Here is a 16908-nt window from a genome sequence, read left to right on the forward strand (position 1 = left end):
CAGTCAAGTGTAGTTGGCTGATTGAGGTTTGCATTGCGGATATACCGGTGGAATATAGTGAGGTTAACATTCAAATTATTTCTTCATAGAGAAACATTTCCAAAAATCTGTGAGAATCCGAGATGAATTCCTGAATAATTTCCAGATTAATCATACAGAAATACTTTGGCTGTTTCTCTTAATAATTGACTTCAATATGGGATTTGCTCGAGTCATTTTGCTGGAGTTTTAGAGCCCTTTGAGAGTATTCGCTATAGGAACGATTTATCAAATGGGGACCCTCTAGCAAAATTCTGCTAAAATAGAGTGAATTGAGAATGAAAGTTAAATTTGCCATGATAACCAAGGAATATATAGAGATTTTCTCCTCTCATAAACCCGTTGAAGCTGGCTTTAAATCAAAAATATGTTGAAACATACATCTTCTTTCAGAAATCTTCTGAAAATACAGAGATTTTTGACACTCGGAAATATCTTCAAGTCTACGAAAATTTCAAAAATATTGTGGAAAGTACGTTACAGCTTTTACTCTTAGTTAAATCTTCTTTCTTTCGTCGAAAAATATTTGTCTCTTTTCCATTACGTTTTACGCCATTAAATAAAAACAGAGTGAATGAGTGTGCATAAAATTGGCTATCCAAAGGGTCATCCCTGGTATGAGTATTTCAAAAATTGAGAATTATGTTTTTTTATTTTTTGAGGCTTCTTTCAGTCCAAGAAAGTCTGCTGAGCGATTAAAACCTCTAATAGAATGTATTTTTTTCAGTGGAAGCAGCGATGGGGAGTCATCACGAAACTGTCACCAGCAGCAGGTAAGCTAATAAACTCTTCCCTAAAAAAATCTCTTTACCGTCTATTTAATTCACACTTCTCCGAGATTATTTAATTAAATACGACCATCGTTTTATCTGCATCGAAATTCCCAACTCGTCTTTCATATTATAGCGAAGCGTGTGGCAATAAACGTTTTTCCACAGAAATATCGTCCAGAAGGGTTGCAACATATTACGAAATATAAATGAAAATTTTTAACACCGGCCAGATGTTACGTAACATGTTAAGGTGAAATATTGCACGCTCGGTACAATACCACGTCCCATAAATATGTTTCTGAAAGTGCGACATCAGCATGTTTTACATATTATTATTTTCCTTTCTACACCGCATTGCATGGGATGATGAGAGTCAAAAAAATCTGGAAAATAAAGAGTCTGAAAATCATGGGTCTGTAGCGTTAGAGTGAGTAATACACCCTCTCTACGAGTTAATTGAAGTTAACAACGATTCATGAAACACTCACGACCTTACACATAGAGTGATGCAGGCCGAGAGTTTTCAAAGTTTTAAAAAAGTAATATTCTGAAATAAATTTTTGCTAGAGTCTCTTTAAACGTGCCGTCCCTGATATCATAACAAGCTAACGGTATTTTAATTAAGTGTTCCAGTGCCGTTACGGTCGATCAGATAAAGTCAGATCGCAGATTAAGCGGGGTTCTGTGGAATGAATTTGTGGAATTCGTGGAAGTCTAAATGAATTATTGGAACGGGCTGACTCGATAAAAGGGGTGATTTTGCTCAAAATTTGCAACCCGAGCATTAGGACTCCTCAAAACTCTTCTTAGGTTTTATCAGGACGGGGAAAAAACGTTTTTTAATTTTAAAAAATCATCTGATTTTAATATTTATTATTATTATTATTTTATTTTAAACACGTTTACAAATCTTTAAAAAAACAGGTTTTAAACATTATAGAAGAATTTCAATCATAAAACGGTTAAATTTGCATCTGCAAACAAAATTATAATAAATGCTTAGATATCACCTTAAAAAGATTTAAAAAAGTAGTACCTCCATCATGGCCCATCTATCAAAGCATTCTAGCAATCGAGAGATAGAATCGGGGATCCCCCGAATTCTAGGAAAAGAATAATTGACCAATCATTAGCGACTATTTTAGGACAGATCTTTTACTCTATCAGCGATTTCCAGGTTAGTACTTGGTTCACTGCAAAACACAATCTGCATTAATCCTATTAGTGAATCGGACCATTTTTTATACGAAATATGTATGTAGTAATGAATACAGGAAATTACGTGTTTGAAGGCCATACTGAAATTTGTACTGAAATGAGGTTATGAAATGGAAATTAGCAAGGAAATCTGCTTTGCGGTTATTGAATTGATTGCAATTGATTATTGCAGATAAATAGAGCATGGAATGGAACATAAATAGCCACAAAATAAAGCGGGTAATTGAAGAAATTAAGTAAAAAATTGTACAAACACAGTTTAAAACTTTAGATATTGTTTAAAATATGTCTAAAACGATAATCTGAAAAAAAACTGTTAAACCCAACAGTCCCGGGTTTTGTTAAGACTTCCAAGAGCAAATTGGAAAATATTGTCTAGCTGGGCGTTAGGCGGAATTTACTCTCTAGACTAGAGTTTATTTTGTATGATGGAGCACACTTACTAACTTATCCCGACGTCAAATACTCAACATCCTGTTAACTCACCATTTAAAACCATTATGATTCTCGACACAAGATTCAAATTCATTTGCTAATACTAAGCAGAACAAACTAGTCGCGACGACTGGGAAGACAGTAAGGCCATTATGTGAAACGACGAGTTGTTTGTTGGAATTGTCGGGATTTCTCACTATTATTAGAATAATGGATTTTGACTTGGAACAATAAGGAATTGAATGAAACTTAAAGATAAAAATTTACCGTACTAAAGGAGGAAGAAAGGGTTTCCAGTTAAACACCTCCGTGTACCAACCCTATTCTTCCACACCTTGAAATATTCATAGATTATCCGCCTCTCTGTTTTTCGGTTCGGTGGAAACCTATTATTATTCCGCAAGTAAAATAACTTGAAGTGTGTCTAAAATTAGGGTAGTAAATTCTAGTCGAACTTTTGGGCTGGAAAAAGGCTTTGGAACATTAATATTTCAATGGGTTCCTTTGTTGGCTATAATTTGGGTGATGGTCTTGAATAAATAATATCGGAATCATTATTAGAGCTGTTTGAGGAAAACATTCTGATAACTGAAGTTAAGAAAAAATAAAAAATTAAGTCAAAAATAAATTCGGGAATGTTCAAGAAAAAGATGAAAACTGACACTGAAGACTGACCTTTTTGAGCAAAGCCTCACAGCTTCAAATTGGAATGCCAAAATTAGAGTCAGAAAAGAGTGTAAATATGAAGGAGATAACTTTCAAGAATACACATAAAATTTTGTGTCCACTTATCACTTAGCAGTCTTAGTTTAGATCAAAGGATATGGGACGCTCTGAACTTAAATATCTCAGAGAACATTGTACACTATTTTAATTAATTGAAGATTTGTGGAAGAATATGACGAATATGATGAAGTACCATCTTGTGAAACTTTTTCTCAACTTCAGGCTCGTTCTTTATTTTAAAGTCAATAATATAAATGAGATGTCATTTAAAATAAAAAAGTTGAATTGTGTGGCACACCCCGTATGTCTAAAATTGTGTTCAGCCGATACTTCATAAATACATAAACAGTACATAAAAAACAGATTTAAAAATGTAATAAATAAAAAAATATAAAATTATAAAATATAAAATTTAGGCAATCAAAAACTTGTTTACTTTAAGTGAAAGCAAAGATAAGAGCTGAAGGGGCCGTAGATTTGAGGGGGATAACTTTCAATTTCAGTATAGGTACATGTGCGATTGTATGCCATAAATGCATATTGTGCCCAATTTAGATCAATAGGGATTCATCAATATTAGCTGTTTTGGAAAGAAATATTATGCATCACATATTGCTAAATATGTCGTCAGATTTTACTCGCTGCGCGTGCATTATTCTGTTAACTAATCACATTTCCGGTCAAAACGTACATAAATAGCCCAACTTGGCAAATGTTGCTAAATATTATTTTGAGTACAATAGAACATTATCGCATATAATTGCGAATGAAAATATTTGTAGTAAATTTAAACAAACAGTTACAAATGGGTGCCGGGGAAAATTGTTTGAATTGCACTTTATGGATAAATTATTCATAAAAAGGACATTTTGTTATCAGATTTACGACACAGTTAAAGCATTAGTTTTGCTCGTCAAAAAAGAAAATTCAATAAAAATTTATTTAAAATATAAATGGTCCTGTTTTTGCAGGAGGTTAAATATTAATGTGCCTCGTTTTTGCTACTTTTCATGAATTCGAAATGTGGGCGGTTTTCAAATCCTTCTTTAGATTAATACTTCGGAAATTGAAACTAATTATTCATTGAAAATGTAGTTTCTCTTTTTCTTCATTGACGTAAATGTTAAGGCAACTATGATATTCTATGTGTTTCCTGGACTTTCAAAACCTACCATCATCGATTGGTTGAGACCTTAAAGTTGGTATGCCTTATGCTTGGTACTATTTACTCGCGGCTACACGTAGGTCTTACAAACAGTATTCATTTACAGTAACACTGTTATGTTTGCATTTGACCGATGATTACGAAAACGTCCTGGAATCTATAGGCTGCAAAACAAATTTCTGCTTTCGATAAAATTGCTCGACTGTTTTCTAACCATTTTTTAGTAAAAAATTGGCTAAAAGATCGAGACAATTATCTCTCCAGAAAAATCAGCGATGGGCCAACAATTTTTCCTCAAGTCAAAAGTGGCGAAAAGCTCTTCTTTGTTTTATTCAGAAACGATAAATAACTTTGACAATTCTGAAAAGTCCAACTCCGAATTGGCAAAAATCCACTTCAACCATATTTGACAGGTCGAGAAACTATCCTCGCGTGGTATGTTGCATGGAATTCTAATATCTCTAATTTAAAATAATTTTAAAAAAATTTTGTGAGAACTTTTATTCAAGAACATTGAAATTTCCACTAAACTGCACTGATTCTCAATTATTCCCCTGCCAGTACACATTACTGCTTTTACTCGCTGATGTAAATAAAAACTTTGCCAAAAACCGTATAAATCAGGCTTGGGTGAATTATGCAAATCCGCAAACGGAACAATATAATTTATATTCCCAACTACTGAGACCCTCAAAACCTATACAAATATGCATTTATTCATGCAACTGCCAAAACAAAAATGTAAATTGCAAGTTCCGCAACTAACTGGGCGTTTGTGATTCTTACTTTGCACATTTACTTTCGCAACGATGATAAATTGCCTTTCCGCGTCGTCTGCAACTTTTAACATGTTGTTCTGCGATTTTTAAACTGTCTCATTGAAATTATGAAAAATTACCCTTGGACATCGAGGAAACGTCGAAGACATGTATTAGAATTTTATTATAGCATGAGGGGAACAATAAATACCCAGATATATATATAGGAGTGTCCCGATCCGAGGAAAAATCCTATAGTGGGCAAATTTAATATATTCTCGATTCATTGTATCTGGCGCAGTCTGTACGGATAGATTGTCATGTATTTTTCAACGATTTATCGAATTTTCTCCCATCGAAGGTTTCCGCCGAGTTAGAATAAACTCTGACGTTAGGTAAACTTACAATCATTGTGCTTGAAATTGCTCTCAAGCCGCAACCGATTGAAAAGTAAATTCCAACTAGTTTGGAAATCGAAGGCAGGTATGCCTAATAGATTCTAAAGCTAAAGATTTTCTATTTACCCTAATAATAGAGCGGTTAAAGGGTTTTCTCCCTTTAATTTAGCTTATCGGCGACAAAAAACAGCATCGCTATCAATGGCAACGGCTTTTAAATTTCCTGCACAAGTGAACGATTACAAGATCCTGTGGCATAGAAATGCAGGATTGTGCGAGAAGAAGAGCCTCGCCCTGATTTGAAGTGACGAGGAACCGACTATCACGCCTGACAGGTCAATTTCCCAACCTTGAATGGCTGAATGGGCTCAGGCTGGTGCAACCACTTTTACGTGAAAGGAAAAACACTTTTCGACTTTTTCGCTTCTTGCTCCTGACAACAATAACGCCATGATGGGGTGTGTGTAACTTATTATTCGGCCCAGAAGTATGTGTCCTATTATTTCTCTTCAGAACACCCAGTATATTGAGTCTGGAATAAAGGAATGTTTCTGCCACTCGCATTTGCAGTGAATGCTAGGGACGTGAATGCTCAATCACCCTATATTGTTCCCACCAGCAGGTGTATCGTTTTTTGATGCCATCCATTCTTTTTCTCCGACAAGGTCGTTTATTTTAGGAAAAGAATGTCAAACCCGAATTCCAAGATTCATTTAACACATCTGTCTTCCACACAACTGACGTATCCTCAAGATTTATAAGTAGTTTTAATTTAGATTGCAGCGAAAATTTGAGAAGATTAAGGTCTATTACGAGTTTATGACACATTCTAGCTCTGTGTTTCATTAACTCAAGCACTCTAAAGATCGGTTTCGAACCTATTAGAGTTCGTCAGTACGGTTCACCTCGAGTCAATCAAATGAAGACAGAAATCGGCAATGTAAAAAGCAAGTATGTTGGGCCTGCAGGAAAAAATCGTACCATTGTCATCTACCTTATCCTCTTTACTGCATCTTGGCCAGATCTTCGAATGTAAGCAGCAGCATACACTGCACAGGGCCGAATTAGAGTGAGGAGCGATGAAGGCGAGTGCAATAATATTTGTGGGAAAAATTTGAGAAGATTAAGGTAAGAGGAAAAGAAGATTAAGTAAGAGCTGGAATGAGGCATAAAGTCGTAACAGACCTGTGTGTTTTCTCAAATTGTTCCAATTATTGCAGTCATCTTTATTGCTCTTGAATCTAGGTCGGTCCTGTGTTAATAAAGGTCCATTTAACAAATAAGAATTATCATTTCATAACCTTTGGCTTTGCTTACAAGTTGAGCTTACGTACACTTTGAATTGAATCATCATATTTGAGACAGTTAAACCACTCTAGTTCAACGAAAAATTCCCTTTAATCCTCTGAAAATCGTTTCTCTTCCAATTTCATTAAAGGGTCAAAGTCCACTTTGACTTCTTCAGAATGAATATTTTATCCCTTAATCTTCTAAAGCGGAAGCGAACTCCACTAAATAACCGCCTTCTATACCTAAGACGTTTTTATGGCATTTCGGTCACCATGAACCGCCTTCACTTATCCACCGGTGTGGTTAAAGAAATGACATTAAATTATACAGTGCGATACATTTTACATTTTTTTCCTTTTGCCACGAAAATATCGATTCATTCAGGGCGCAAAGCTGTGAATATTTTATTTTCCGCCACCAAATTACGGCCCTTTTTCTATGGCCATTGGGATTATGAATTATTCAGCATGCGGGAGTATCATCATGCAAAGTTCTAAGGAAAATCACGGACCTTTTTGTGTAGGGAAATAACGGTCATAAAAGATCTAATCATAGTTATCCTATGTAATGTCCATCGTAAATCTCTTGACGTCCGTGCAAAACCATTTAGCCTAATGAAAGGTTTCGAAATAAAAAGTCATGTCTCCGATGTGTCTCTTTTATGCATGTTTTATGTATTTTTATGTATGGCCGTAAAATGGCCATAAATGCGGGATGGGCTGATTAGGTTTTATTTCCCGTTGGGGATTACATACAGCAAGGGCAAGATCTCAGATTTGCCAGTTGAAGTTTAGCCGCACTTAAAACGCGCCAATCAAAGTTCCCAACGCAATAAAACCGCACGAATAAGAAATAACATTCATCCCCAATCTGGGACAGGAAATTGCCAAAAATTCTACACCTTTCTCTCCTTTATCCCCCACGATTTATTTATTGCATATGGGGAGGGTATCGGAAGTAGAAGCATATCGTATCGCTGTATATTGAAAGAAAAGATGAAGGGTCGATATAGGCGCCATCTGCCGATGGCTTTTGACGACAATCAAGACGTAGAGCTTGATATATGCCATTCAGATGATGGCAGGAAGATTGCCCTTCAGGGCCGTCATTCGTGTGCATAATTTTCGCATATTGGGGAGGATAAGAGAGATTCGGAAGGAGTGGATTTTTATGTCAGTTTAGTTTATCACACAACCGTTGTAATGGAAATTTGGACTAATTTTTATATACAGTGTGTTCATTTCTAGCCCCCAACCATGAGGATTTCGGTAACCACAAAAGTCGTGATGTGGGTGGAATTCGGGTAAAGTTGCGCAATTTGGGGATCAAAAATATGCAAACTTCAAATCTTTTCTTTTATTTCATTTTTTTCTTTCGGAGAATGCGAAAAAACTGAAATTTTGGAAAACGTTTTTTTTTTATCTTTTCTTCAGCTCATTTGGCGAGATAACTCAAAATGATGTTCGCTTCATCACTGCAACGTTTTCTTCTCTACGATGTGGCGATGTCATATTTTAAATCCGACGTTTCGATTCTTGATAATCGTCATCAATTTTGTGAATCGATAGAATCTGCTAATTCCTACAGATCGGTGCTTGTCTTCACTGATACCGTTTAACCATTCACTTTAAAAGTGATCTTAAAGCGTATGTTCCACATTTGCGAATGGTAAATTCATATCATTTGTTCTGACTTAATGGTGTATGAGTAAATTTTCGAACGTAACTGCCGACACAGTCACGGCACTTTCTGTCTGTTTAGGCCCCCACAAATATCTCATACCTTCTAATTTGATCCACCCCAATTAACGGCAATGCAAATCACGTCTCAACCCCTTCACCCGAACAAACCAAAGGGTGTTACAATGTCGTGTCAAATCTAAAAAGCCAATTATTCTTCCTTTTACGCAAGATCGCGTTCGAATCATCGCCCTGGGGCGTTGGAAACAACGTTAAGGAACAAAAGTGGAGTCGGAAAAACAGGGAACTTACCGGAAAATTACATAAGTTCTACCGTTCAGCCTGCGTAGACAAATATTAACACAAGACACGCAATTTGGGACCTTTTTAAAAGGGGCTGCCGTTGTTCGTATTTAAATTGGAACGTTATGATGAGGGGTTGTTTGGACTCGAATTTTCCACGCGCTGCGTAAGCGAATAAGAGACAAAAAAAAAAGAATCTTGACATAATTTTTTTTTACGATATATTCTCCTTCTCTTCGCAGTTTCGAGATATACAAAATGGTGCATAGATATTGATTTTGAAGCGTGGCAATTTAGATTTTCAGAAGCCGTTTTCGACAGAATTCAACCGGGATCAATATAATCCCAGGAAAACGAGAAAGGCCGAGTCAGTTTCAGGCTTGGGCAATTTAAATAGATGCGAAAATTTCAGTAAAACGACGACGAGAAAGTTGTAAAAGTCGATTGGATATGGATGTCAAACGTGTGATTTTCATGCTAATGCTTGTTTACGGGTTTTTCTCTGACGGCAAACAAATTAAATTTCTCTCCCTTGCGGGTTCGAATCCCCTGTTTACCAATATCGCGGCGAACTCGAAATCATTTGTGACGGTTTAGAGAAGATTTTATTAGGGGTTGAAACAAGGCAAAGCAGCCGAGCAACAAGCTGACGTACGATAAGAAAAAACGCGTCTAGAATTTCAATTGGGCGTACTTTTCCGACGAGTCAATGAATATTGTTCGAGCAGAACACAATCTATCCGTGCGTGTGTCTTTCACCGAAAAATCGAGAACAGGTGTTTTCCGAATAGACCACCCTTTAAGAGGGTGCGACTGGCGATATTTCATCCCTCCGTAAACCCTGGAAAGGACGATCTGTTTGATAAATTATTCTCGGACGCACGACATCCCCATAAAGTGGCAAAGTGTTCGAAAGAATGGGAGTTCTCGAAACTTTTTCGGAACTTTTCCTTATCTAGTACGGTAAATATTAGATAAGGGTGCGTATACGCTGGAAAATAGGGCCTATAAATTGCGTAGAACTTTTCCTCCTGTATTATTTATCGTGCCCTGCAATGGATCATTGTTTTAACAAAGAACGAAGACGATGTGATTTAATAAAAATCTATCCAGGCAATCTCTCTTTGTAGTGAGCTCGGTCTCAACCCATTTTCGTGCCGCACGCTCCCGTTAGGAGTAATTGGATTGTGCTAATCCAGTTTAGGATAAACCCACCTTGTTATCAGATAGCGGTGTGTCCGCTCGAGTAAACAAAAAACTAAATTGATTATGTCCGTCTTTGTCTGCTCAATTAGCACACCTGTGGGACAATTAATTGGATTGAGCGCTTTGCTAAATGGCATACGCCGCACTATAATTTTCCGAATAGGCAAAACTAGCAAGATAGATACTATATTTTGTCCCTCTCAGACAGAACCCCATGCCTGACTAAAGTAGTCATAAATGTGGGCTTTAAAGTTATCAACATCAAGGGATTAAACCATAGAAACTGGCATTAAACACCACAACTTTGGGTTGAGGATCACGTGCTGTGAAAAGGATCGTTCCGCTCTAATCGCAGGGATGTAGTTTCCTTATCTTCTTCCACTACGGTTACTACTACTGGTACTACTGCTACTGCTGCACCCGATCGTGCGCTATTCTTAGCGCACCGGCTCACCACTTTATCCATTACTCTCGTTCTACATTGTAGACTGTGAGGTGCGTTCTTCAGACCAATTGCACCAGAAATTCTACGTATGCACAATGAAAGTTTGAAAAATAACAACAAACACTATCTCCCTCATTCCCTCATTCAGGAATTTGGCGGAGATTGCCAAACAAAGAAAACATGCCAGAATTTTTTTATTTAAGCGTTTGACACTGCTCTTCATGAGGGCTCACTGTAATATAAAAGTAATCATTAACAAACCGCTAACTTGTAAACAGCTCCTTCCCTTATTTGTCCATTAAACAAATGCTGACCCTTTTTACTGCCCTCGCCATGCTCAAGTCCTATGCTAAAGCATATTTATTATACAGTACATGTTAACGTTTGGTAGCTTAAATTTATGAGCTTTATAAAACGTTTATATCACAGCTGTAAACCTTGATTACTTCGGTGACAGAGGCAAATCCTGTTACTATTCAACATAACCTATAAGTTTTAATAGAGCCGTAAAGAGAAAGTCATTTTCCAGAGAGATTTGATGGAATTCCTCTAGGCATTTTTCGTGGAAGATTGAAGTCGCAGCAAGTTTTTTGCCAGAAAAACAACTGACACTCCCCTGGATTGGGGGAGCAAAAATCATGCACCTGACCTGACATTTTTTACATGTTTTTAAATAGATCTCTTAAATCCCCTGGGAAATGAACCAGCAGTGCATCGCACCCTCGACTCTATAAATATTTATTCGCTTTGTTCCAATCATATCACAGTTTCCAGCCCTATTGAGGGACTGCTATTTCTCCAGAAGGATTCCGTATTATTATATTTATTTATAACAGATTTTCCAGCTAATTTATCCCATCACCTTCAGGCTGCCTGTCTGACCGACGATGAAAGCGACCTCGTCGAAGTAATGTAATTCCAAATATAAAGATAATCACAAAAAGCCGAATGATAAATGGGCTTAGTTCGAGACACAATCCATTAGTTTCCAGGTGATGCCGGGCCGAGAAAAAAGCTTTTTTGTAGGGGGATTTCTCTCTGTTTTCTTTCGGTGTTTTTGTCAAGTTTATTAACAAATAATTGCGTTCTAATTTGCGATGTAGGAGAACCGCGAGGATCAATCAATATTCGCAGATTTGAAGACGCCTCCGGCTCGGTTTAATATTCAATGACTGAAAATGCGTATAATCTGCCGCCTTGAAGTTGAGATGAAACCGACAATCTGCTTACTTTTAAAGTTTCCAGAGAGTTTTATATATTATATTTGCAGCTGGCGGCTGAAAAGTGAAACGCAAAGTTGACAGATTGTGTGAAATTTGTTTCTAGATATTTAGGGAATTATGTGAGAAGTTTTCTGGCATGTAATTAATATCCCTCCAGTTAAGTTGAGGCAAAGTTTCGCCGTTCGTTCAAAATTTAGTTAAAATTAGTGGCTTCAATAAAGTTATAATATAAGGAAGTTTAAAAATCGAGAACGAGGGGGCAGATTTTTTATGGACGAGATCCAGAGTGGGAACCTCAAAAGCGCGGGCCTTGAAATTGCGATGGGAGAATTACGCATCAGAATATTTTCGAAATTGACCACCTAAGAGAGGACGATATAGAAGTTAAATCAGCCAACTAGAAAATAGCGCATCAGGGAAAATTTCCAAAGTATATGGGGGGTAGTTTTTGCCACGTTTCAACTTGATCGTCGATATATCAAACATTTCTTCACTAAATCTACTTAAAAGAATATGCCAATTTTAGGGTCTTACAGTGCCCCACGCACCTTCAGAAGCCGGGTTGTGATATCTCTTTCAAATTACGAGATACTGAGACCCTTTGCATGTATTGTCGTACATGTGAGTGCGTAAAATGGAATTTGCATGAAACGATAGTTATAGAAAACTTCTTCACTCAGCTCAGGTGTTCAAGGGAGTGATGTAAGGTCAAAAACATTTAGGGACAAAACGCTCTACGAATTTTTCCATAATTCTCGAATCGTGGGTATTTTCACATACAAAGCTAATTCTCTTCATTCAAAACATATTCGTCGCCCCGAAAATCTGTATGAATTTACGTAGACGGATTTATTTTACATTTCAAAATTATGGAACACTTTGATGCGTATTTGCGTAATTTTCAAATATTCCTTTATAAATTAAAATCCCCCAATCTTCAATTGCAAAGCTTTCAGCCCTCGACTGAACCACCAAGTGCTCATGTAGGAACCAAATCAAAAACAGCTCTGCAACCAGTTCATCCCTAACCAACATTCTTTATTAACCCAATTTGTGTACCGGCAAAATAAGACCACAAATGTTATACCATAATAATATGCGTTACGGAGTCTAATCAGAGGACAAAAGGGCCCTTAGTAGTAGTTAATCGCCTGTCAACGGTATAAAAACTGAAATTAAAAGAAGCTCTTAATGGTGTTCGCAGCCCGAGTATCGATTATGCCATCACTCAATTTGATTAATTCTTAATGCCTGTACCGAGAACACAAAAAGAACTGAGACTTGCTTGTATCAAGCAAAGTAATTTTTCTTGTTTCGTTCGATCCTACGATAAGAGCACTCAGACAGATTTAACTATTTTCCGAGATATTTGATCGGATGCTTAAAATTTCTATCGAGAATAAAGCTAGAGGAAATAAGATTACTTATTTGTGCAAGAAAGTTTTGAGGTTCCGCCTTTAACAAAAAACACGCAACTCGAGAATCCCATATTTCTCTGGCAGGGCTTGTAAAGTGACGCAACTAGACATCGTTAACTCCAGAGATGGGTCTTAATTATCCCGTTGAGAACTTGCGGACGACTCCTTATACCTTTCCAGATGGTTAACTTAACTGGCCGGAATCTGTTGACCGGAATATTAAAACGACCCTCCTCATGCCGTCTGAATCAGGGCCGCAGATCTTTTAGAGGGATTCAGCAAAAATTCGCCGCGGCGCACAGTCGGCCAAAGACAAAACAACTATGGTCAAAGGCCCAAAAATCGAAAGGAACTGAATATCTTTTTGGCTAAACATGGCATGGACTGGCGGTTAGTTTCATTTGATCCAGAATTAGGTAGTACATGAAGGGTTGCACTAAAACGAAAATTTTATTTTTTCAAAAGGTACAGGGTGAACCACCGGAAATGGACCAACGGATAAATCCGTCATTAGCGGTCCTACAAAAAATCTATAGTTAGAAAATTTAATTCAAAATTACAAGTTGAAGAGAGAGATATCTGAAATCTATCAAAATAACACCATCTGTGTTTTATTGAAATCGACCACCCTATATATCAACTATGTAACAGGTGCGCTTGTTCCTCTTAATTTCAGTGGCATAAAATCACCTGGTATTATTTTCAACCGGTTTCTGTGCATTCAAAAAAATTTGTCTTATAAGACTAATGACTAACCTGAATTAACCTAATGATTTTGTCTTTCTTTGTCTTCTGTCCTTTTTTTGTCCTTCAGAAAATTGTCCATTTGAGTAATATTCGACACCCAAGTAGAGACCTTACAGAGCAAAAAGTAAATGCTTAAATTAAATATTAATGTACCGTATTGAGTAGTCTGCGGTTCTTATATTTACAAGATGATATACATAGTACGTTCTAGAAATGAGAAAACGAATTTCCATGCTGCCTTTTTGAGTATACTTTTATTAAATAAGAACTGAAATAAAACTTCAATTTGCATCAAGTAATTCTTTTATTGACTTGGAAAAGCCAAGTTTTCATGTTTAGTAGATGCTGGTATGATGTATTTAAGGTAAGAAAATACTTTGAGTATACAGGGACTATTTCAATTGATCTTTTATTTGAAATAAGTGTTCTATTACTTCCAATTCGCCCTATGTACAGTGAGTCAAAGCCAAACTCGCTCACCAAATGAAAATACATTTTATGAATGGACAAGATTAATTATAATTAATCATCTCTCTTCAACAGATGTTTCCCCACGTTGACGACCCATTTTGATTTATTTTACCATCAGAACTCCTCAAATTGTATTCGATAAATAATATAAATAAGTTTTTTAAAAAAGGACAACAGCAATGGAAAGTTTAATTTTATCTGAGCCGGTATTGGTTTTACCACAAAATTTGAGTTGTTATTAGTTTTTCGTTTCTACTTTTTAAACAAATGAATGTTTTTTAATATTTTGTTCTTTTTTGTAAAATACAATCATTATACTCTCAAAAACAATGCTTTTTATGTTGGTCGAAATCATTTGGTATGCCTTGTTCGTTCAAAAAATGCATTTTCATTTGGTGAGCGAGTTTGGCTTTCATTCACTGTACATTCCAAATTTAAATGCATTTAATCGATGATGATTTCTGTGCCGCATTATTCGCTTTTCCTGCGTCTGTGCCTGCCCTTGAAGGCAGTACTGGCATAGTTGAGGGGCCATTTATTAAGTTATTTGCATAGGGAGAACTTATGTTCCTAATACCAAACTTATGAATCAAATCCTCGTTAATTTACTTTAGTTAGTGAAAACCTCTTAGATATGTGCATATATTTCCTGTGATCGATGTGCACAATCAACAGGGATACTCGGTGGAAAGCGAAGTTTTGAGGTTTTCCAATTTTTGAAACTCAAATAGTGGGCGAGGTAGAGAATGTATTCCATGCATTTTATACGTGCATGCAGAGGCTATAGACCTAATTGAAGAGCTTTTTCATTTGATCCCCTGCTGTCAATGTTGAATTAATAATTCATTGCTGATGGACGTGCTTTACAAATGAAGCAGTTACTTGCCGCTGTAATTCCCATTACCCCTTGGGCCACCTTCCACCATACTGAAAATAAAGACATGCAGCTATGTTGTTATCACTCCAAAGTTCAGATTTGTCAACCTCAGTTTTTCATACGCTCTTCCCTCGCTTTTTTTCTCAGTTGGACAGTTCTGCAGTGTGACGGCCAGGAGCCAGTCTCATGGGCACCACAGAGGTGATAACCAAATCGAAATCGATTTTTTTCTTCTATCTTGACGAATGGCTCCGGGCAAATTGATTTAGATCAGAAGCTCCGTCCAAACCCCATTTCGATAACAACGTAAGTTTTTCAGTTCAGTGTCCTTAGCTCCTGTATATTTTTCGACTTGAGGATAATTTCCACAGTATGGTCCAGTACATGTTAAACTGGATTTTTTCATAGCTGGAGAATGAGGCATATTCTGAATTTTTTAGTTCCCTGTGAATCGCTTGGCATGGGTACCTGTTCAGTTCAGTTTGAAAACAGAAAGTAAAATCCTTGCTAAAAATCTCCATTAAAGGGTCCTGGATACCTCCACTGAAGTTCTGGAACACCCCAACCGATTCTTTATTAATACAAATTAAAGCCTTTTGCGGTTTTGGACTTATGGGTTTTTTCCACATCTGTCCCACTGTGCTACGTCACATGCAAATGCAATTTGCAAAATGGTTTTCACTCGGGGCAAATTAAGCCAGTTTACAAATGGCGGCAGTTAAAATCGAGGGGCGCTTTCGATGTAATAACCTCTTCATTAGAGTGGTGATACAGCACTGGCAATTTGTGGTTGAACAGCATGTGTCAATTTGCAGTCGATATGGGCCTGGATTGAGCCACAAGATAACGTGGTGTACAGATGGATCGAGACCATTGTCATTATCATAAACGAGAGCAAAGGGTCGGAACCCGTAATAATAATTCTATTACATGAGGATAAATACTCCTATTTCGGGTTTTATTACTGGGAATTCAGACCTCCATTATCCGAGAAATAGATTCCTCATGCATATTGAATGAAACACGATTTTCCGTTAATAACTGGTTCGCGTGTGTGTAAAACGGGTATGAAACTCCGTATGGTTGTTTTTTGGATTTAATTTGTTATGGCTGATACAAAATCTTTGGAAATCGGGAGTTGGAGATGTGAGTCTGATGTACTCTGGAAGTGGTGAATGAATTTTGCATCAACGGAAACTGTAAGCGTGTCAGTGATTCACTAAACATTTACGATCACAATAAAGCATTTGCCATTTACGTAAACTGAGTGTAAAACAGACATGCAGACTTCTATTTCCTTTATACTTTTATGATGCAAAATTTAAAAATAATCATTCAAAATGGCTTTATATGATCACTGAAAACTGCAGGTTTATAACAATGTGCATAACCATTTAATAAAAACTTACAGTAATGATTACTAGAAATTTATAAAGGGTGTACGAGCATATAAAATCTTCTTTAACCCGTCTTATGAACATGTTATCCGCCAATTTATGTAGTGGCGTGCATAGAAACCGCTTTAGGCACGAACCGCGTTTCAACAATCTTTTATATAACTATTCAACGACCCTAAAAAGTTAATTTTTAAGCAAATTTGCCGTTAAGATTCAAAGCGGGATAATTAGCTTCTGATGCAATGGCAGAATTTAACCTGAACTAACCTCTTTTTTCTCATGAGTTGAAATCTTTTTAAGACACCCGGTCTGGTCTTCTAGCGAACGAGTGGTGTAGGAT

The 16908-nt window shown here is 36.8% G+C and overlaps 2 protein-coding genes across 3 annotated transcripts in view; one reads left to right on the forward strand and one right to left on the reverse strand.

Annotated features, from left to right (window-relative positions):
- Window positions 1-2579, reverse strand: part of LOC136410300 (RYamide receptor-like) — a 34000-nt gene extending 31421 nt beyond the window's left edge. Inside the window, exon 1 of the mRNA XM_066392430.1 lies at window positions 2517-2579. The gene's annotated coding sequence lies outside the window, so the exon portion shown is untranslated. The remainder of the gene's footprint in view (window positions 1-2516) is intronic.
- Window positions 1-16908, forward strand: part of LOC136413871 (uncharacterized) — a 224139-nt gene that overhangs the window by 20993 nt on the left and 186238 nt on the right. For both annotated transcript variants that reach the window (XM_066397625.1, XM_066397633.1), the window contains exon 3: window positions 767-812. In XM_066397625.1, coding sequence (XP_066253722.1) covers window positions 767-812 — 46 coding nt within the window. The remainder of the gene's footprint in view (window positions 1-766; window positions 813-16908) is intronic.

The sequence above is a fragment of the Euwallacea similis genome, chromosome 1 (assembly GCF_039881205.1).
Source record: "Euwallacea similis isolate ESF13 chromosome 1, ESF131.1, whole genome shotgun sequence".
Classification (NCBI taxonomy): domain Eukaryota; kingdom Metazoa; phylum Arthropoda; class Insecta; order Coleoptera; family Curculionidae; genus Euwallacea; species Euwallacea similis.